Source organism: Sminthopsis crassicaudata, chromosome 1, assembly GCF_048593235.1.
Source record: "Sminthopsis crassicaudata isolate SCR6 chromosome 1, ASM4859323v1, whole genome shotgun sequence".
Taxonomy (NCBI): domain Eukaryota; kingdom Metazoa; phylum Chordata; class Mammalia; order Dasyuromorphia; family Dasyuridae; genus Sminthopsis; species Sminthopsis crassicaudata.
The window spans coordinates 30,129,922-30,151,511 of NC_133617.1; the positions used below are offsets into that span (position 1 = coordinate 30,129,922).

Consider the following 21,590-nt stretch of genomic DNA (forward strand, 5'->3'; position numbering starts at 1 on the left):
AGGTCAGATTTGAACTCAGGTCCTCCTGACTTCAGGACTGGTGCTCTATCTACTGCGCCACCTAGCTGCCCCAACTTCCCCTACTTTAAAAAAGTTCATTAGGAAGAGGATCAAGGTATGTTAACTTTTAGTCTCACTTTCTTGCAGTAGCAAACATGAGATTCTTGCTATGTTGGATACGGAGTCAAACTTCTGTGGGTCTGAGTTAAGCTAATGCATAGTGTTATGTAACAGAAGTGTGTTGTGGGAGGTCTGGTGGGTGAAGCAGAGGGACTTCACATGGGGGTTAGGAGAAGGCGAAGAGGGAGCCTGTTGCATTGGGAGTGTCTTGGAGCCAGGGGAGGGAGGTCTGACTGCAAGCTGAAGCCCTCACTGGGACCCAGATTTGTCCCCAGAAAAGGGCCAGCCGTAGGACCCTGAGCCATCCCTTCCTCTCTGCTTCCGCTTTATGGCACCTACTTTCTGAGGCGGTTGTGAGGAGCCAAGGGGATGATAGCTGTCGAGTGCTTGGCACATAATGGGAGCTGTAGCTAGATATAGACAAAAATGGGGTGTTCTGTCCTTGGTGGCGGTTAATCCACTTTCCTAATCACGTGTGTATTTAGAGTGGGTTCTGAAGGAGAAAAGGAGCCCGTAAGAATGTCCTGGACCGCCACAGCACAGCTGGGATTTGGGACAAGGACCAGGCAGAGAAATCCGTGGGCCCTCTCCGTTCTTGTTGTTGGAGTTTTTTTTTTTTTTTTTTTTCATAGCTGCTGTGAACAGTCCTACCTACCCTCCTGCTCTTTATCTTTTTATATTTCTAAAAATGTATTGGCTACATCTTAACAGGAACAAAGAAATGTCAGCTTTTTCCCTTTCTCTGGTCCCGCTGTGCTCCCTGGAGGTGCCCTGTTGGTGGTCGGGAAGTAGGCTTGCCCCAGGGAAGCCCGGGCTCCGCAGCCCTCCCCCACATGACTGGCTTTCTGTGACCAGACGAGGGACCGCCATGTTTTCCTTGCCTTAGCTTGTGTCCTTCCTGTCAGGGCTTGTGACGAGGGGCATTGGGGCAGAGAGGACAGAGAGGCCCCAAAACTCAGTCAGGCTGGAGTCTGAGACCCGCTTCTCCCCTCCCCCTTTGTGGGCGTGTACAGTAGTGCCCAGCTACTCATGACACTAGTTGGGTTTTTTTTTGACAGACTCTAGAGATTGACCGTGTCCTTCTCCAGTTCATTTTACAGATGAGGAAACTGAGGCAGACAGGAAGTGACTTGGCCAGGGTCACATAGCTAAATTTGTATTCAGAAAGAAAGGAGCCTTTCTGAATATGGCTTCTATACGGTGGCGCCACCTCGTGGCCCAAGATTGTTTTTGGGTTTTCTCACTCATGGGGACTCTTCAGGACTCCGTCTGGGGCTGTCTCTGCAGACACTGGCCTGGTTCACCATTTCTTGCTCCAGCATTTTACAGATGAGGAAACTGAGGCAAATGGGATGAAGTGACTTACCCAAGGTCAGCCAGCTAGGAAGTGTCTGTGGCCAGATGTAGACTCAGAAAGAGAAGTCTTCTGACTCCAGCCTTGGCCTTCTATCCACTCTGCCACCCAGCAGTCCCGCCTTCTGCTTGGGGCCAAACCATGCTCCCTCTTCATGCCAGTGGCAAGGGGGGAAACACATGGAAGTCGAGTGATTCCCACGCTGATAACATTTCTGATCTATATCAAACAAAGCAAAACATAGTGGTCCTAGCTCCCCTTTTGGTGCTTTATTACCAAGAACACTCTGAGGTCCTTAGGACAGATATCACTGTCAGTTTACTTGGAAGGACATGGATTTCCTCCTCCCCGCACTGGCCACCCGTCACTCCCCTGAGGGCTAGGGCGAGGTGTCCAGGGCGAGCACTTTACTGGAGGGAGCGAGTCTCCAGCCATCGTAGTTCTTAGAGGTGCCTAGGAGGTTTGTATTGTCCCTTTTCCATTTTTTGTAGTTCCAAGATTATCTCCGAAAACACACAGACCGAGGTCTCCAAGGCAAAACAATATTGCAAATACTCCTCCTGGTCCAATTCTCTCTTCTCCCCAAGCTGGGACTGTGCCCACAGAATCTGTTGCTGTGCCTGTGCCAGCTGCATCTCCTACACCTGCCAATCTTGCTTCCAACCGAGCAGTTACCCCATCTAGTGACGGTATGTGAGGGATTTTTTGGGCACCTGTCTTTTGTCTGTGTCTGTGTGCTAAACTTAATTGTCATGGATACGATCATTCAAATCAATGCCTCTGAGACCAGCTTATATGTTGTCGTTCGTTAACCTTATTACAGAGAATATAGTCAGAACATTTTTGTTTTGTTTTCTTTCTTTCTTTTTTTTTTTTTTTAAACTTAAAGGCTCTGTTTAGGGTCCCTTGTTCTAAACCAATATTTGCAATACTGTGGCTCAGTGTTTGTTTTTTCTTTCTTTTTCCAGCATGTGTTGAGCTAACTTTGATTTCTAAAACTATCTTTCTAGCTAAAGATTCTAGGCTTCAAGATCAGAGGCAAAATTCACCAGCTGGAAACAAAGAAAATATTAAGCCGAGTGAGACCTCCCCAAGCTTTGTAAAAGCAGAAAATAAAGGTTAGTGTGTCAAAATAGTTTAGATGTACAAGTATAGGGTGGAAGAATAAAATTCATTCAGAATAACCATAAATTGCACAAAATCATTGAGAGTTAATCTGAGAAAATATTTGTGTAGTTTGTGTCAGTCGGAATATTGAAAAAGGACAATTGAAATAATTGGAGAAAGTCTATGCTTGTCCCTTACTGGTAAATTAAATCATACTGCCCATGGAATACAGTATTTTCTTTCTTTCCCTCCCCCTCCTCCCTTCCTCCCTTCCTCCCTTCCTCAATTGGGGTTAAGGGACAGCTAGGAAGTGTTAAGTGTCTGAGGTCACATTTGAACTCAGGTCCTCCTGACTTTAGGGCTGGTGCTCTGTCTACTACGCCACCTGGCTACTCCACTATGGAGTATTTCCTAGAACTAAACAAAAGAGAGACAAAATTCATGTGGAGGAACAAATCCCAGCATCTCTTAGGGAAAGAATGAGAAAAAAATAAGAATGAAGGAAGTACTTTTTGCATAATGACAATACGGTACCAAGTAGAGAAGAGAAAAGGAGACAAGCAGAATATATGAGATTTGCAAAAAGAAGTAATAGCAAGAAATTCTCTCGTATTGGTTTAAACCAAGAGATAACAGAGAATAAACCAAGTTTAGGGGAAGACTGGAAGAACTTGGAAAGGTCCCATTAATAAATTTGAAGAGAATATTGGAAAGGATCTTTGGCAGCTTCAATTGGGGAGAATTCTTATCTAAACAAACGATAAGTAAGAACATAAAAGAAATGGGCAAAACTTTGGAAAAAATAGAACGAAGATAGAAAAACCAGTGGTTGTAAAGTAGGGGAAAAGAAAATTTTGAGGATCAAATGAAGTAATATTGGTAAAGAACATAGTATGCTAAACAGAGAATAGGTGCTTTGTATATGCTTATTCATCCCACCTAGATTCCTCTTAAAAATTAAACCAGCTTAGATATAGCTGTAGATCATATTATAAAAGGAAGAGAAGAAATTAGGATTTTTTTTTAAAGTACCTAGCAGATATCTTACTTGATCCTAACAATATTCAGAGTGTAGATGAGGTTTAAAAAACAAAAACAAAACTGAGGCACACAGGTCAAATGACTTGCCCAGGATTGCTTGAATAGTGTGATGTTGAACTTGAACTTCCTGACTCCAGTCCCAGAGCTCTTATCTATTATCTCTATCTTACTATGCTGCCTCTATGGTACTATGCTACTTTTGGTATTTTGCAGTGTTCCAGTATTTGTGTTCTCATGTCTCCTTGTGAGCTACAGTAGCTTAGTTAACGTAAACATTGGATAAAAAGGTTATATACATGAAGGATAAAGATGAGTTATCTTAGATACGTGATTTTTTGATCACCCAGGTGTTGGTATATTTTTCATACACACCTAAATATGTTTATGTATTAACAAGTGGATTTTGAATCTTCCTATTTTATTAATGTTGGATTTCTTGTTTTTCCCCTCTAGTCCCACATGTATTCAGGAGTCTTTTAAAAACAAATTTTTAAATAAATAAAAATGCAGTATTGATCTGAACAGTTTCACTTGGAGGGAAGAGTTTGAGAGTCTTCTACCTTCTATTTTTGCAGGTATATCACCCATTGTTTCAGAACATAGAAAACAAATTGACGATTTAAAGAAATTTAAGAATGATTTTAGGGTAAGTTTTTTTTTTCATGTTTATTAAATGTTAGTGGTGTCAGACTGATATAGAAATGATCCTTTTGGCTATATATTGACTTAGAAAACCACAAATTAATGTTATCTCTATTATATATTACATTTATTTTTATTTATTAAACAATTACATTTGATCTGATTTTAGAATGAGTCTGCTACCTCTTGTTTTATACCGTAAGAAGGTTGATTCTTTGATTCATTTGACACATGCCTACCAGGGTTTTTATATCTTTTTGCAAAAGTGAAATTGTTTCCAGGTACAAAGGTGGTTGAATAGCTTATGTTAACAGTGCTCTCACTAATTTGTCCAAATGTACATCTTTGTTGCCACATTTTAGCTTGTCCATTATGGTATATTTAAAGTTAGAATTTACCAAAGATTTGAACTTAATCATTTTATTAATTCATTCATTGATTTATTTCCCAAAGGCTAAAGACTAATTATTAAAAATTTAAGGTAGGCTATAATAGCCTCCAGAGGGAAATGTTACCCTAGTTCTCCAGTCATAAATATCTGGTGCCAACCACAGCTGCTCATTCCTTATCCTCTCATTTGCTGATTTCCCCAAGATCACATTGCCTCCCTAGCAAGCTTAATTTGCCGGTGCTGCTGCTATCACTCTTTCAATATTCCCTCTAGGAACTATTTCCCCCCAATACAAATCAGGATGACTTGTCTCTGGGATCCTGGTCCTCCCTCTCCCATCTCTGGGCTCCTGGGCTCCTCCTCTCTTGCACACCTGCCCTCAGCTTTAGGGGGATGTCCCAGGGGTGCAGATGCTCCTGTAAAGACCCAGGCCTCTTGTGGCCCTGAGGATCGTGGACCTGCACGCTTGCCCGGCCACTCCAGGGGAGCTCAGGGCAGGATTTCAGAGGCTTTAGAGCCCCTCCCTTCCAGCTCTGTGGCTGTGATCCTTGGATTCTCGATTGGATCACAAATTCTCCTTGTTCCATCTTTTTGATATGTCATCCCTGATAAAGTGCCAGATGGGAGACAGCATCCTTGGTTGCTCGTTTGCTCTCCTTTTTTTCCTACTTCTCTGGGTCTAAAGTCTGCCCTCTTGGCAGTAGGTTGAAATTGTTTTCTTCAGAAAAGATGTGCCTGATCAACTCTCCATGGGCTTCTGGGTTTTGAGCCACTTCTTTTGGGTGGGTTCCCCCATAAGTATACACCACAGTCGGTCCCTGTTTTCTCATCCTGCCCAGTTCTGGTCTCCAGGCATCCTGGAGACTTTCCTCTTGTTCCCCTTGCATTTGGCAGCTGCCTGGGAAGCACTCAGGCTCTTAGATACACTTGCTTCGCCCACGTTCCTAGCAAGGCATGTGCTTGAGCTAACCGTCCCAGCAGTAAGGGATGCTTTTCTACGTACTGCCCATCCTGCTCTTTTTCTTTTCTCCAATTCTGGCTACAAGTCTTTTATAAATGGGCTGATGCACATCTGAACAATTGATTTATCATTCAGTGTTTTCGATGTGCGGCCTCGGGGATAGTCTGAATCTTCCCTCCATTTCATTTCCTTATTGGAGAGATTGTTAGGCATCTTTCTTGGTGACCATTGACTTCAGTTTGGCAGTGGGGGGGGGGGTTGCCAACATGATATGCTCCATACAGTATCATGTGGAATCCATACAAGCATTTGGAGGGCTTGGATGTTAAGAGAGGATCTCCTCCCCTGGACTCTCTGCTCCATGTGCCTCTCCCTCTTGTGCTCCTTGGCCTTTTTTCAGTTTTCATTTCATAGTGTCAGGTTTGATGAGTTCAGGTTTGAGGCTGTAGCTCTTGTAATCTTGAGTCTCTCTTCTGACTTGGTAGTGCTTTTGATCTTGGTTCTAAGTAGTTGATGGTCTAATTGTACAGTCAGGTGATTCTGATAGGACACCCCCAATAGAGACCAATCATTTCTTGTCTAAGGGCATCGATGGTTTCGTTTTCTCTGTCACTACTCGTTTCTCACCATATGAGCCTTTGGCCTTTTGTTGAGCCTTTCCTTGCTCAATTGTGAAGCAAGCCATAGCCACCTTTGCATTAAGGGCCTTGCAGCGGAGAAGCCGAGGAGCAGAATAGAGAGTGCTGGGCCTGGAGGGAGGAAATCTACTTCAGATACTTTATTAGACAAGGGATTTAAGCTCTGCTTGCCTTAATTACCTCAAGTATAAAATGAGAATTATAGTATTGACTCATGGAGTTGTTGTGAGGGTCAACTTAGATCATAATTGTAAAGCCCTTATCTAGGGCCTGGCATATGGTAAGTGCTCTGTAAATGTTGTCTATTAACAGTTATGTTATTTACCTTTGGAAACTGACTCTTCAGGCGAGAAGCATGAAGAATCTGTGATGTGCCAGGTATTGTGCTAGGCCCTGGGAATAAAAAGAAAAAAGTGATTAACTGTCCTGACCCTCAAGGATCTTGGAATCTTTCAGCATATTGTGTATATGTTATAATAAGATTATCTTGGTGGACAGTACCAGCAGGTGGGGAAATCAGAAGGGGTTTTGTTGAGAAGGTGACAGTTGAAGAGAGTGAGGAAGAAGTGTTTTCAGGAACATGAGGCAGTTAGTACAAAATCAGGAGGAACATTAAGAGGGTCTGAAGGGGAGGGCCATGAGACAGGGCCATCTTGTGAAGACCTTTAAATGACAAACAGGAATTGATATTTGGCCCTAAAGATAATACAGGGCGAGGAGATGATGTGCCAAGACCTCCTCTGCTTTAGGAAAATCCTTTTGGCAGCTGTGCAGAGGACAGATCAGAGTCCTCGTAAGTGAGAGATGATGGGGTTTCTGTTCTAAGAACAGAAAAATGCAGTATTTGACAACTGCGTAGAAACAGTTTGGTTGAAAATGAGAGTAAAGGATGAACTGAGGCTGGGGGCTGGAAGAAAGAATTTGGAAAGTTCAAAGAGGGGATCTTCAAAGGGTCTTGCCAAGTTCTGTATTAAAGAATCTCTACCTTCCCTCCTTTTTATTGCATGTCACAATAAGCCTCATTGATCTTTTCAGTGTTTTTTTTTTTTTTTTTTTTAAACTTGTGCTTACAATGAACATTGTAAGACAGTGACCAAGTGTCTCATTAATGATGTTTTCTCATTACCTTGGAACACTTAATTAAACCACCACCTCCTTTGCCTCTCCAAAGAGACTTAGCAATCCTTCCTTTTGTGTTTTGATTTTATTCTTTAGAGTATTGATCAGCTCTGCTATTAGTATGTTAATTCATTAGACAGTGAACAAAAAGCTAATATAGAAAGAACCTATTGTCCTATTAATATTTATAGGTAGGCTAAGAACTGTGGTACCACATTTCCTACTGTCTTCCAGTATTCCTAATCTACACAAGCCTGGGGACTGTAGTGTTTTTGTTCTTTTTTTTTTTTGGGTGAAGTGTCATGCTCTTTCTATTGATCATCTTGTGGTTGACTTCCTTAGTATGAATCTCCATTCCAACTAGTTTGGACAAAAGCTCATTAGGAGAAATTAAAGGAGAATAATTAATTGCCTTTCTTTAGTTACAGCCAAGTTCCACCCCTGACAATGTGGATCACCTGCTCAACAAAAACAGAGAAGGAGAAAAGTCAAGAGATATGATCAAAGACCAGCCTGAACCCAGCTCTAAGGACATCCTCCTGGAGAATATCAGTGCTGGCTGCCCAAGCAGCAGCAGCAAGCCAAGCAGCCCTTGCATTTCTCCATCAGCTAGCGGGAGCTCCGACCAGAAGAGAGGTCCAGAGGTCACTTCCCAAGGTGTGCAGACCGCCAGCCCAGGGAGTAAACACGAGAAGGAGGATCAAGAAGACAAAAAAGATGCAGCCGAGTGAGTCATTCCCCATATCTGGATGGCTTAATGTGTTCTCACATTGAGCTAGCTTCCAAGGTTGTGGCCCCTTCAGTTGTCTTTGCACTGAAAATCACATTGCTTGATTCAAGGCAAAACTTGATCTTTAAGCAAATTAATGTAACTAATATACATGCTGAACTGTTTTTAAGAATGTCTTTGATACCTTAAATCTTTAATGCCTCAAAATCACAATCTCTCCATTTAGGAGATGCCTTTGCAATATTTTTAATGATTTATGTAATCAGAAAATTACATTACTTCATCACATAATGAATGGCCAACCTAGTGGTGATAAGCCTCTCTGAATTGAAGACAGTTCTCAGTCACTGACTGTTCCCTATTACTGGAACCCTATTTTTAGCTGGGTGAGCATTATCTGCCCAAGCTTGGGCTCCTTTGTCATGGAGAACCTAGGATTATCTTCAAGCCGAAATGAAGACTTTTTTGGAAGGAAAGAAAATTTATTCTGTGCCTCTCTGAGTGCCTGACACTGTGCTAAGTGCTTTACCATTATCTAATTGGCCCTCCCAGGTGCTATTATTATTCCCATTTTAAGATAAGGAGTTTGAAGCTAATAGGTGAAGTGACTCATTCAGGATCACAAAGGTAGGATGTGTGTGATGCTGGATTTAAATTTGGGTCTCCCTGGTTGCAGTTCCTGAACTCCTATCTGCTGTGTCATCCAGCTGCTAAGAGTCCTATTAAAAAGGTTTCTCAAAAATGTCATAAAACATTTTCATTTCAACAACTTTTTATTCAGTGTTTGTGAAATCTCTTTTGACTTCAGATAAATCCTGTACTTTCTGTATTCTCTTTTGGTTGCGTTTACGTGTCATAGGGCATCATGTATTGTCCTATGGTTTTAATGATTGTTAGACAACTTGGTGATGGAATCTGGAAGACTTGGGTTCAGATTTGCCTCGGGCACTAATTTCTCTGAGTCTCTGAGTTTCTTCATCTGTATAATGGAAATAATAGTAGCACCTACTTCCTAAGATAGTTCAAATGAGGCAACATGCAAACGTTAAACCATCATGTAAATACTATCATAGTTATTAATGTTTATTTTTACAAGGATTATTAATGCTCTTAAGAAAAATTGTATGTTATTAATCAATTTAATTTGATGTCTGTGAAAGTGCTTATAGTACAAACAAAAATGTTAGTCTCTGGCATTTACTTTTTTTTTTCTTTCGGTTTAGGCAAGTTAGGAAATCTACATTGAATCCCAATGCAAAGGAGTTCAATCCACGTTCTTTTGCTCAGGTAATAACATAAATTATGAAGTAAAGTATCACTTTTTCTTGTGTTTCATTTGTCATTATTTAATTGGCATTTAGTCCTTTTCTTCTAAGCTAAATATTTAGAATATGTTAAGAAGCATAGAAGCGATAGCTGCAACTTAGTGCATTGTATCCATTGATGTTTTTGAAATGTTACATTTTGCCTTAGAACTTGTCATATAACTTTTATTTAAAAAAATTTTTTTTACAAGCCTCCAACCAATAAAAGCAAAATATTCATAACAAATGTATCTGTAATCCAGCATTTAATTCAGATATTGGCCCTAAACAGAATTATATCATATTTTTCACTTAGAGTTCATTACCTCTTTGGTAGAATGTGGATAGCATATTTCACTTTCATTTCTGTGGATTTAGCAGATGACCTTGCACAACCCTTCCTCATTTAAATACAACTTTGTTGCATGTCATGCTCCTCTTGGAGAACAAAGGACAAATAACAATTAAGAGTTCTAAAATCTTGCAAAGTTTTTTTTCTTAAATATTGTCATTTAAATTTTCCCCCTGCTTCTATGCACTTCAGTGAATGGTTTATAGAGGTCCTCCTCTGCAGCAGTTTATAGAGGTGTTCCCAGTTTTCTCTGAAACTGTCCATGTCATATAACTAAATAGATAAAGATCCACTAAAGAAACTGAATTTTGGCAAGCTTAAAAGTTGACATATATCTATCAATGAAGATAATTTCTTTTAGGCTTATGCTGCCAACGTTTTCCTTGAGTAAAAAGTAAAACCTTGAGAAATGGCATATTATTTAAAAAAAAAAAAAATCGGTGTTTCCCATTTGTATCATTGGACTCTCATTTTCTTTTTTATAGCCAAAGCCTTCAACAACTCCTACTTCCCCTCGTCCTCAAGCCCAGCCAAGCCCTTCTATGGTGGGTCATCAGCAGCCAACTCCGGTATATACTCAGCCAGTTTGTTTTGCACCAAATATGATGTACCCAGTCCCAGTGAGCCCAGGCGTGCAGGTAAAGCTTCATGCTTGATGTTGAGTTTTCTTATGTGAATTCTGGGTGTTATTTAGTAGCAGAATAGAGTGAAAGGAATTTAACAAGGGAGTCCTGAGTGATATACACACAGACCTTTATTTAAAAATGACTTCTTTGTGGTGAAGAACCACAAAGAATGTACCAAATATATTTTTTTAATTTATTTTTATTATTATAGCTTTTTATTTATATGATATATGCAGGGTAATTTTACAACACTGACAATTGCCAAGCCTTTTGTTCCACTTTTTCCCCTCTTTCCCCCCACTCTCTCCCCCCAGATGGCAGGTTGACCAATACGGGTTACATATGTTAAAGTATAAATTAAATACAATATATGTATACATGTTGAAACAGTTGTTTTGCTGTGTACCATATTTTTTAAAGTGTTATCCGTACTTAACTGTTAGCTGAAGAAACATGAAATTCTCAGGAAGTTTAAAGAAATGACATTTGACAAAGTTCGTTTTGACTTTAAAAAAAATATATCTAGTGAATATATATTTTTTTTAACAAGTAAAATCTTAAACTAAAATTTTCTTTTTTTTTTCCTCACAAGCCTCTATATCCTATACCTATGACGCCTATGCCAGTGAACCAAGCCAAGACATATAGAGCAGGTAAAGGTGAGAAGAACATTACCTGGGTTTGGGTTCAGTCTGCATGTTGCATGATCTGAAGAACTGGATTTGGAAATAGTTGGTAAACATATTATAGTCTGGCTTTTTGAGTAGGGACAAAGGGGTGCATTGGAGTGTTTGAAATGCAGGTTAACCACTCACCTGGGTGATCCTGGGCAGGTCATTAGCTAACCTTCCCCCAAACTGTTATTCCCTTGAGGGCCAGAATATTGGCAGTGGGAGGGCAAGGGCAATGCATCCTGAAATCAGCTACAGTACTGTAGAAGATGGGAAATTTTTAATCTTTTCGTATATCCTGCATCCTTTTGGTATACAATGAGGCAGTGCTAGGTTTGAGAACAGGAAGACCTAAGTACAAATCCTATCTCAGACTCTTACTAGCTGTGTGAACCTGGACAAGTTAATCACTTCTGCCTCACTTTCCTCAACTGTAAAATGGGGATAATATCACCTACCTTCTAGGGTGGTTGTGAGGATTCAGTGAGGTATTTTTAATCTGCTTACTATTATGAGCACAGTTTATGATGTGGTTGTCCTTCAGGGTGGAAATATCTCTTAAGTTTGTACATCTCACGTAGCTTTGGAGCTTCCTCAGTTCCGCTTCAGTCCTTGAGCACAGCGCCCATGATGGGTGGTCCTGTGCCAGTGTCTCCTATGTCATGCAGTCATTTCGAGAGTTCTTCAGAGACCTTGAGAGGGTCCTTGCATTGCTTTGCGTGATCTCCATGTGATCACTTAACTTGTGTAAGTTCTCTGTAAAATAGTCTTTTAAGCAAAAAGACTTTTGGCCAGCCCACTGGAAATGCACTCTCTAAAATGGGGTTTGAATACTTTAGCAGTGCAGCTTGAAAAAGGACCTTAGTGTCTGATATCTAATCCTGGCAGGTAATCTGCAGGGTCTGCCTAGGACAGTTTAAATGAAAGTGATTCCTTTTCTGGCATGGCTCTGGCAGACTGTCCAGCTCAGGCAGACAGCTGTGAGGTCAGCACAAGAGCTGTTTGGTAGTCAAGTCTCACAGCTCCCCTCTGCCACACTGTCCTTCCCAACATTGAGCTAGCTCTGGCAAGGCACGTGCCAACCTCATTATCAGTGTGTGCATCCCTGGAAAGTACGCTGCCAGGGGAAGAGAACTCATCCATAGCATTCGCAGCGGCTCCATTTCCTGAAACCAGCGGTCACAGCATGTGGTCGGTGTGCTGGCTGTGTTGTCTTGGGGAGAATTGTTAGGCTCAAATTAGCACAAGCAGCAAAGATTCGACCCCTTCTCTCGTATCTCAGCTTCAGAGGCTGCATTGAGGGCACATATCAACTCTCCTCTATTTTAGCCTTGATTTGTAACCTTTTCAAATTGAAGAATTTCAGTGGGAGCTTACCTTAACACTACTTTCATCCTCCTTGAAGGGGGCTGGAAGTATCACTGAAAACATGCATGGGAACAGGCACCCAACCTTGTTTTCCCACTGGTAATGAAAAAGCACGAGAGCATCGTCCATCCTTCCGAACCTGCACGCCAACACGAAACAGACTCAGAGTGCTGATGCCGTTCTCTGGGCAGCCAAGTCTGGCAAAAGGTCTCTCAGGCTGACCCAAGTGACAAAGGCTGGGGTCAGATTCTGGAGTTTCTCTTGGAGTTGTTAGGCAACAAACACCGTATCAGGCTTTGGAAAGCCAAGCTGGCTCTGAGGTAGATGTCCATCTGCTAGGTAAAGGATGAGCCTATTAAAGAAGACTTTGGCAAGAATCTTTTCAGCCATGAGTAAGAGAAAGACATCCTCCCCTTGTGATTTCACAAGACAGCCAGCTTCCTTTTCCTGTGTTATGACTGCAGGGTAAGCTCCTCACCTGTCATGGTAAGCTGGCCAGGGATGAATGAAGCAGACAGTTTTTAGGACACCTTTTCTAGTCCTTGTGCCCAGGAGATAAGCAGTGCAGTCCTTTAAAAAGGCTGCTCAAGATGTGGAGTGTTTTCCAAATCCCACTGCTGCTTCAGTCTAGTGAGGAGACAACCCTGTGGCTTGGGCTACCTGTGTGCAGGGTTGTGACCGTAGCTCCCAGTGTATCTGCATTTGCTGCTTTGTCATTTGTTGTCACAGTTCCTAGCACATAGCAGGCATTATGTAAATTATAATATTATTATTAGTAGTAATACTGTGGACTCCCTTCTTAGAATAATGTTTGTTAAATCCATAATTAAAAGATAATAAATTTAAGTTAGTAAAATAGAGATTTTCTTCCCCCCCTCCAGGTTTATAGACAAACTGAATTAAGGGGTCTATGGATCCCAGTTTAAGAACCTTTGTAATTGATTAATGAAGATGTTCTCAGAAAGATTGTAAAGCTGTACCTTAAAAAAAACACAAAACCCCAAACCAAAATTTGGAGGCAGCTGAAAAATTCTATAAAACTTATTTTCACCTATTTTGGCAATAGGGATTTCATGATTTTTTTTTTTTTTTCCTTATTTGAGAAATGGAGGGAATAGTTAATAGGGAACAGTTCTTTGCAGAAATAAAGTTATTTCAGAATATTTGATGATGACAATGCTGATATTCAACTATTATAATTTTACTTGCATTTTCCTAGTAAAAATATTGGCATTTGAATATTGAATTAAGAATAAGTTTTATCATTTGTACCTGAAATTTCTCAGTAGATTTGCAGAATCTTTATAGAAACTCCTCATATCCTCAAGACTTGTCCACACCCTGAAAAATTCCCAACTTTGGCTTATAAAATATTTTTTATATAAAGAAAGTATTTGATAATTCATTTAAAGTTTTAGGTGCTTCATTATTAATTGGGATACAATGCTTGATGTTGTAGGTAGAAAACCGCCAAATAACATCAGTCATTGCTACTTATGCTTTAATGAAACGATTTATGTTTTTGTTGCTTAGACTTTTGGTTCCCAATACAATTTCTAAAAACCATTTAGGAAAATGTGATTTAAAATTGTACTTTACCAGATCGTTGTCTCTTTACTATTCAGTGAGTAAAAGAAGTGTCCTGCCAGAGAGTAAGGCATTTGTGACAAAGTATGAATGTGTTGAGAGGAAGAAGCAACCCTCATCTAATTATAGTCTGAAATTGGAGACAAATAAGACATTGTACTGTTTCTTTTTAATTCACATACAAAAGTTTTCACCTTTTAAAAATTCTTTAAAAATTTTAATTTTTTAGGATCAACATTGGGCTGATTCATGTTCTCTGTATGAGTTATTTTTTGGTTTTTGGGGAGGGATTGGATCATACATTTTTTCTGTTTATGTCTATGAACTCAGCACGGACTTCAGGATCACTAAACCTTTTTTGAATTTGGCATCTTACTAGGTCTGTGAACAATTAATCTCCAGACATTTACTTAGACACCTACTGTATATTCAGGCCCTGTTCAGCCCTAGGGATCCAAAGAAGAGTCCCTGCTTTCCAGGATTTCAGTTGAATGGACCTTGAAAAAGTCACAGTTGCAAGTCACCCTGTGTTTCCTCATCTCGGGAGCACTAGTACCCTGCATGGCCGCTTCCCTGAGGGGGCTCTGAGATGGAGAGTGCTTTGCAGTCAGGACTTCTATGTATTTCTTTCACTTTTGAGTCACCTGGTTTTATTTTTTGGTGATCATTGTGCATTATCAGAGTGTTTTTTTGAGAGTGGAGGAGGGAAAGGAGTCTGACCTCTATTACTCCATTTGGTGTAGGAAGCTTCCAGGGAGGAAACTGACTGACTTCCTTTAGCTCCTTTTAGTCTTAGCATTTCCATGGTCACTAAGAAGACTTGTCCTCCCTCACACAGCCAGACCACATCAGAGCAAGGTCTTCCTGATGCTGAGCTTCTGGCCCAAATTAGCTACCTCATACTGAGGGATTGTAGATGAATCAGAAGACAAGACTTAAGGATCACGAGCAGCTTGGGGTGTTAAAAACACTTTGCTTCAGGATTCCTTAGCTGTGTTCTGGGGGCAGCTAGGTAGTGCAGTGACTGGTAGAGTGCCAGACATGGAGTCAGGAGGACCTGAGTTTAAGTGCATCCTCAGGGACTTAGTAGATGTGTTTCCCTAAGCAAATCACTTAACCCTGATTGTCTTTTCTTTTTTCTTTAAAAAAAAAAAAAAAAGAAAAGAAATCCTTTTTATCTATTGTCTTCTTCCAGTTCAAGCCTGCCCAGATTATTTACTTATTGTACTTGACAAAAAAATTATAGATTGCTGGTCTAAATAAGACTTAAGTAAATCATCTTATCAAATGTCCATACAGAATCATGTGTCTTTCCTCCTCTTAGTTTTTCTAGTATGTGCAGAACATAGTTCTAAATAATTGAAGTCATATATAGTGTTCCTGGATAACAGCAACAGAAAAAGACATCAAATAAATCTAATGGACAGATATCCATTCCTTTAATTGGGTGTATATCTTATACCTAAACTTGCTTTTTGATGTTGAGAGATCAATCATTTTTCCAGAGATCATAGAAAAACTGTTTCAAAAAGAGCAATGTATCTTTTTTTCTAATTAATATTTTTTCCCAATTGCATGAAAAAGATTTTCAACACTTATCTTCGAAGGATTTTGACCTCCAAGTTTTTCTCCATCCCCAAGACAGTAAGCAATCTGATATTGGTTATATATGTACAATCATTACAGTTTTGTTAAACATTTTTCTACATTAGTCATGTTGTGAAAGAAGAATAAGAAAATCACAAGATAGAAAAAATGGAAAAACCACAAATGAATAAGCTTCAATCTGCATAATTCTTTCTTCAGATGTAGTTAGCATTTTCATTATCATGAGTCCCTTAGGAAGTGCCTTGGGTCGTATTGCACAGATGAGCCCACGAGAGATAAAAGCCACAGTGGTAGAGCCTTTGGAGAACTTAGCAAAAATTAAAGAAAGACCTTCAGAACTAGTAGTAATTAAAGAGAACCCGGAGTACCAGAAATGTGAAGAACATAAAATTAGTGGAAGTTGCCTTTTTCAACATTCATCCCTGAAAAAACCCTGCATTCCAAAGTTTTCTCCTTCCCTCCCCCATCCCTTTAGGCAGCAAACAATTCAGTATATGCTAAACATGTGCAACTCTTATATATCCCATGATGCACAAGAAAAATCAGATAATGAATGGGGAGAAAAAGGCAACAAAAAAAGTGAAAATCCTATGTTGTGATCCATATTCAGTCCCCTTTGTCCATGCAATGCATAGCTCTCTCCATTACAAGTCTATTGGAAACTGATGAAGAGAGCCACGTCCATCAGAATTGATCTTATAATCTTCTTGTTGCTCTATATAGTGCTCTCTTGGTTCTAGTCACTTTACTTAGTATTGTAAGTCTTTCCAACCCTTTCAGAAGTCATGCTGCTGATCATTTCGTGTAGAATAATATTTCATAACTGAATATTAAATTCTTTTAAAATTCAAAAATTCATTTTTCTCATCTACTTCACCTGTATCATGGAATGGTTTTTGTCTAATATTTCTTAATATAGCTTGGATATAAGTAGTTTTTTCTTACATTATAAAAGAGAAACCGCCAGGTCTTCATTGGCTAATTCATTGTATTTCATATTGTTTCTTGGATACATGAGGATGGAACTTGCACAGATTGAGGGGGGAAAAAAATCACAGAACATGATGCACAATGTTGGAAAAGTGCTTTTAAATATTGCAGTAGATGGAATCCCTCCTGCCACTATTTAGAGCTAAACAGTGACCCACCCAGTGTTCTGCCTCTTGACTCTTGGTGCTGATTTGTAGGACCTTACTTCTCTGGCTTTTCTTTGGGTGGGCGGTTCTAGCTTGTGTAACATGAATGAAGTGAGGGACAGTCTACATTTGTAAATATGCTGAGTCCAGAAATGAACATTAGAAAGATAGAGAAGGTTTCAGTCTGGGCAAAACTTTGGTTTTCTGGGCTCTGAAGAATAAAAACATCTGAGGCAGAGAAATGGAGAAATACTTTGATGACAACAGAGCTTGGTCTAATCAAGTTGTAGAGGTGCAAGTGTTAGTGATTTCTTTTCCTGTTAACCTAATCTTAGATTTTTCAGCCTTATATCCTTTCCTGTTAATAAATGTCTTTTTCTCTGTATCTGCTTGATGTATTGTGTGCAGGGTATTGTCTCCAAAGGTCATGATATGCTTGTTTTGCTTTAGTGGTAATTTTGGTAGTATGTTTTCCTTTTTCTTGTTTCTTACAAAACAGAAAAAAATATAAGGGTTCACAGTTTACCATCTGTCTTTGTTGGTAATAAAGCTGTTTAAAATTCAATTAGTACATTTTTAATTTATGGATCATTGTGGGTAAATTATTTGTTACCAAAAGGGCCAAACTTCTGATTAATTAGCTAAGGTGTTCCTCATATAACAGTCTGTTAGATATGCAACAGTTGCCTACATGCCATGACAAAGCATTGGTATAAGACTGCAAACATCATCTTAGCACACCATATTTTTAAATATGTCTAAATTACATATAATAAGTACATTATATGCCAGGCAAATGTAGCAAGTGATTTACAAGTATCTTATTTGTTCCTTATAACCGTTCTATTAAATAGTGTGATCCCTATTTTTCAGATGAGGAAATTGAGGTAAGCTAAGATTTAAGTCACAATTACAAGGTCCCATAGCTATTAAGAGTCTGAAGTGGTATTTGAGCTAATTTCTGATTCCAGGTCCAAGGTTCTATCCATGTACCACCTACTCTTCTAAAGAGCAAACTGTCAATTGATATATGTACTTTTGGATCTGTGTGTGTTGGCAGATACACAATAAGGAAATAACTGCTTGAATCTTTTTCCATTTTCTTTACATAATGAGAAAAAACCCAATCCAAATGTAACAACTAACAAAATTGTGGAGGGTGGGGAAAGGGAGGTGAGAAAAAAAAGTCCACAGCAAACTCTACCATCCTTGTCCTGTCCTCAACAATGCTACATCTTTGAACACAAAGAGTTATTTCCTTATATAAATTTGTCTTTTGTAGTACCAAATATGCCCCAACAGCGGCAAGATCAGCATCCCCAGAACACCCTGATGCACCCTGCTTCAGCTGCAGGCCCGCCCATCGTGGCCACGCCGCCAGCCTACTCAGCACAATATGTGGCCTACAGCCCTCAGCAATTTCCCAATCAGCCTCTTGTTCAGCATGTGCCACATTATCAATCTCAGGTGAGGCTCTTCCCCATTACCTCTTTTCTTCAGTTTCTTTTGCTTTGCATCTGAATCGTAAAGCATCACTTGACAAGTTCTTGTTTCTCATGTGACTGCTTTTATTTTGTGTGATTTGATAGCAAATATTTCCTTCTGCTCCTTACTATTCCTTACCCTAGCAGTGTAATTTTAGTGATAAGCTTGATACCTGCAAGTACTTGATCTGTTGTTTAGTATGGCTTCTGAAGTGTGTGAAAAGTTGATAAATTTTTTCTTGCTCTTTACTAGATAGCAATGATCCATTTAAAAGACTTAAGGAGACAGAATTTTTTCATTTGTTTAATAGCACCACATGAATGTTCTCTTGCCCTCCCTTCTTTGTTAATTAAGATCTTCTGAAATGATAGTTACTTGTGAAAACTTGAGATATGATCTACAGAGTTAAGATTCTTGACATCTAAATAATGCTATTTTGACATTTTTATCCTTTTTGTTTTGTTTTGTTTGAACACAGCATCCTCATGTCTATAGTCCTGTGATACAGGGTAATACTAGAATGATGGCCCCGCCAACCCATGCCCAGCCTGGTTTAGTATCCTCCTCAGCAGCTCAGTATGGTGCTCATGAGCAGACACATGCGATGTATGGTAGGAAACGTTTTCATGTTCATGTTGTTGTAAATCATGTGAGACTATTTTTCCATCTCTTTAAAGCTTTGAAAATGACTTTTTAAAAAAATTATCTGGCATACTAGAACTTTAAGGATCAGTAAACTGTAGAAAATGAGTATAATTTCACCTACCTGGTTTGCTTTATCACTCTAGGCAAATCACCTTTCTCTGTATTTCATCTGTAAGGTGCAGGTAATGCTACTTCTCATTCCCTTTCTTTAGGATGTTAAGTAGAGACATGGCAATATATATAATGTATTTATATATATATATATATGTTATATATATATATATATATATATTAAAAGATGCTATATAAGCTAAAATGTTATCATTTATCACCATCTTCATCCTTTGGTTTTCTAATTAAGCCATACTTAGAAATGATAGTATAAAATGATGTATCCCCAAATTTAGGTCCACATTTTATGTTATCTTATTGAATTCTAAAAACAAACAAAACACTTAAATATTTTTAAGAACTATTGAAAAGATGGGAGTAAATGGAATAGTGATATTCTGTCGTAAAAGGGTAAATAATCTTTTTAATATTCAACAATAGAAGAATTTTTAAAGCTAAAAAAGATAAAAGCTCTCTGTAGAAAGTTTTAAATGACATTTGTTTTTGTCATTAAAGAAGACCTAAATGTTCAGCAGTATGTAAAAGACTAAAGCAAATGCAGTGCATAAATATAATTTGGTTCTGAGATGGTAAATAAGATCAACAAATGACAGCAAAATGCTGAAAGATACAAGACCCTGAAGAGACTTCTGTGAAATGATGTGGTGAAAATCAGAACTACGAAAAAAAAGAGATACAACCAAAATTAATGAACTGAACAAATCCTGACAGGTGGCATGGTGATATTCTGTGCATTGAATGTAGTCAACACACAGAGATTAAGGAAGCTTAATTAAAACTGATATGTACACAATGAATCATTTAATTAAAAAAAAAAATCACAGATGTCAATAGTAGCTTTAGATATTACTGATGTAGTCTCAGCATGCTGCTTCTGATGTAAATAGCCTAAAAAGGTTGGGGTTTATGTATGTTTTAGAACTGTCATTTTGATAGGCATTATCTTGAAATGAAACATAATCTTAATAATCTAAACCTAAACAAATAAATGCTGAGTAGGCATAGAATAAACTATTGCAAAATGTAAAGTGTATCTATTTATCATGTACTTAATAGTTTTTAAAAGCCATGATCTTAGCTAAATTTGTTTTTTTGATAGACCTTTGTTTAATTTAAGCCAAATCAGCAGCTTTCTCCTGTTGAAATGCAAACATTGCAAATAATATTTAAAAGAAAAGTTACTTTGTCGATTATATTTGGATTTACCAAATATCCAGAATTTCAGAGATAATTTCAGATTATGGAAATAATTTATACATTTTTCATTAATACATTAGCTTTTACCCAAATTTGGCAGCAGCCACATTATACTGAAATATAATCATTTCTATTTAAGAATAATATACTTTTAAAGATTTTTTTAAAAAATTAGTCCTTCATAGGTTTTTCTTACATGGATTCTTCCCTTTACAAGTAAAGATAGCAATCATTCAGTAGCTTAGTATCTAGATTCTTGAATTTTCATGGCTGGGGAAAATAATGATCTATTTGCCAGTGTTTTAGTGATGCCTGGTGTAGTTGGGCTTGTCCTTAGATGGCAAATGATGGCTTTCAACTGGCTCTCCTTGAACCCCAGACCATTGTAAAACCTTTTAAGAGTTTGTACTTTGCCAGCACAGCCTTTGAAACTCAGGATCAGCATGAAAAGGATTTTATTGGTACTTAAATAAACAAAACTCTTTTGGGTTGATTCCCAGTCCAAAGAAAGAGAAACCTTAGGAAAGTTAATTTGCTATGTTAGAAAAAATAAATTTTTTTGGGGGGGAGGTGGCATGCACTAGTTTGATTTTAACTTAATAGTAAAAAAGCATTATTGATTCAGTTTCTGAATACCCTATTCAAGTGTCATTTTAACGATAATGTTTATGTAACCTCTGACAACTTTTTGTTGCACATGAAGACTCTTTGCTTCCTTTTAGTTTTAATAGAAAAATACAAGAAGCTGAGGTATAGACAACTTTCTAGGGCTTCTCTGACAGGATTTTTGTGAAAAGATCTGAATTGAAAAAACAATTAAGTACATCTTCCACTTTAACCATTAAAAATCCTACTTCTTGTCCATATGAGAGTCAAAGCAGTTGAATGTTGCTCAGGCTCTATAAATTTTTCTTTTCTTTTTTTCTTTTTTAAGGCATTTGAGGTCAAATGACTTGCCAAGGGTCACATAGCTTGTAAAATCTTAGTCTGATTTGAATTCAGGTCCTTCTGAATCCACATCTGGTGTAGGCTCTTGTAATTCTTAATCAAAAGATGTCTTTAGGATCTCATGGCATGAAACTGAAAGTAACACAGTTCTTTAGTTCTTATTCTCAATACCAAGGGATTTAAATGAAACTATATAAATTCTATTCTAAAAGCAGTACTTCCTGATGCAATTTGTGTGTACCCTATTGTTACCTTAGAGGTTGAGTGAAATTTGGATTGCAGGAGGAATGAAAGTTTTCTGTATCATTTCCTTTGGCTTCCATTCTAATCCTGATTAAAATCAGTCTTTAGGATTTGTTTTAAAGTGGGTTTTGTCATTTTATAACCTGTTTTTTTCTGCCATACTTTTGGTAGATGGCACCTTCATT

The 21,590-nt window shown here is 38.5% G+C and overlaps 1 protein-coding gene across 9 annotated transcripts in view; it reads left to right on the plus strand.

Moving 5' to 3' along the window:
* Window positions 1–21,590, plus strand: part of ATXN2 (ataxin 2) — a 91,350-nt gene that overhangs the window by 56,540 nt on the left and 13,220 nt on the right. For 4 of the 9 annotated variants that reach the window (XM_074297344.1, XM_074297361.1, XM_074297363.1 and 1 more), the window contains 9 exons: window positions 1,966–2,163; window positions 2,485–2,592; window positions 4,198–4,268; window positions 7,796–8,100; window positions 9,327–9,390; window positions 10,245–10,397; window positions 10,978–11,044; window positions 18,038–18,222; window positions 18,719–18,851. In XM_074297344.1, the coding sequence (XP_074153445.1) occupies window positions 1,966–2,163; window positions 2,485–2,592; window positions 4,198–4,268; window positions 7,796–8,100; window positions 9,327–9,390; window positions 10,245–10,397; window positions 10,978–11,044; window positions 18,038–18,222; window positions 18,719–18,851 (1,284 nt within the window). The remainder of the gene's footprint in view (window positions 1–1,965; window positions 2,164–2,484; window positions 2,593–4,197; window positions 4,269–7,795; window positions 8,101–9,326; window positions 9,391–10,244; window positions 10,398–10,977; window positions 11,045–18,037; window positions 18,223–18,718; window positions 18,852–21,590) is intronic. The other 5 variants (XM_074297343.1, XM_074297365.1, XM_074297356.1 and 2 more) reach the window with 2 other exon arrangements.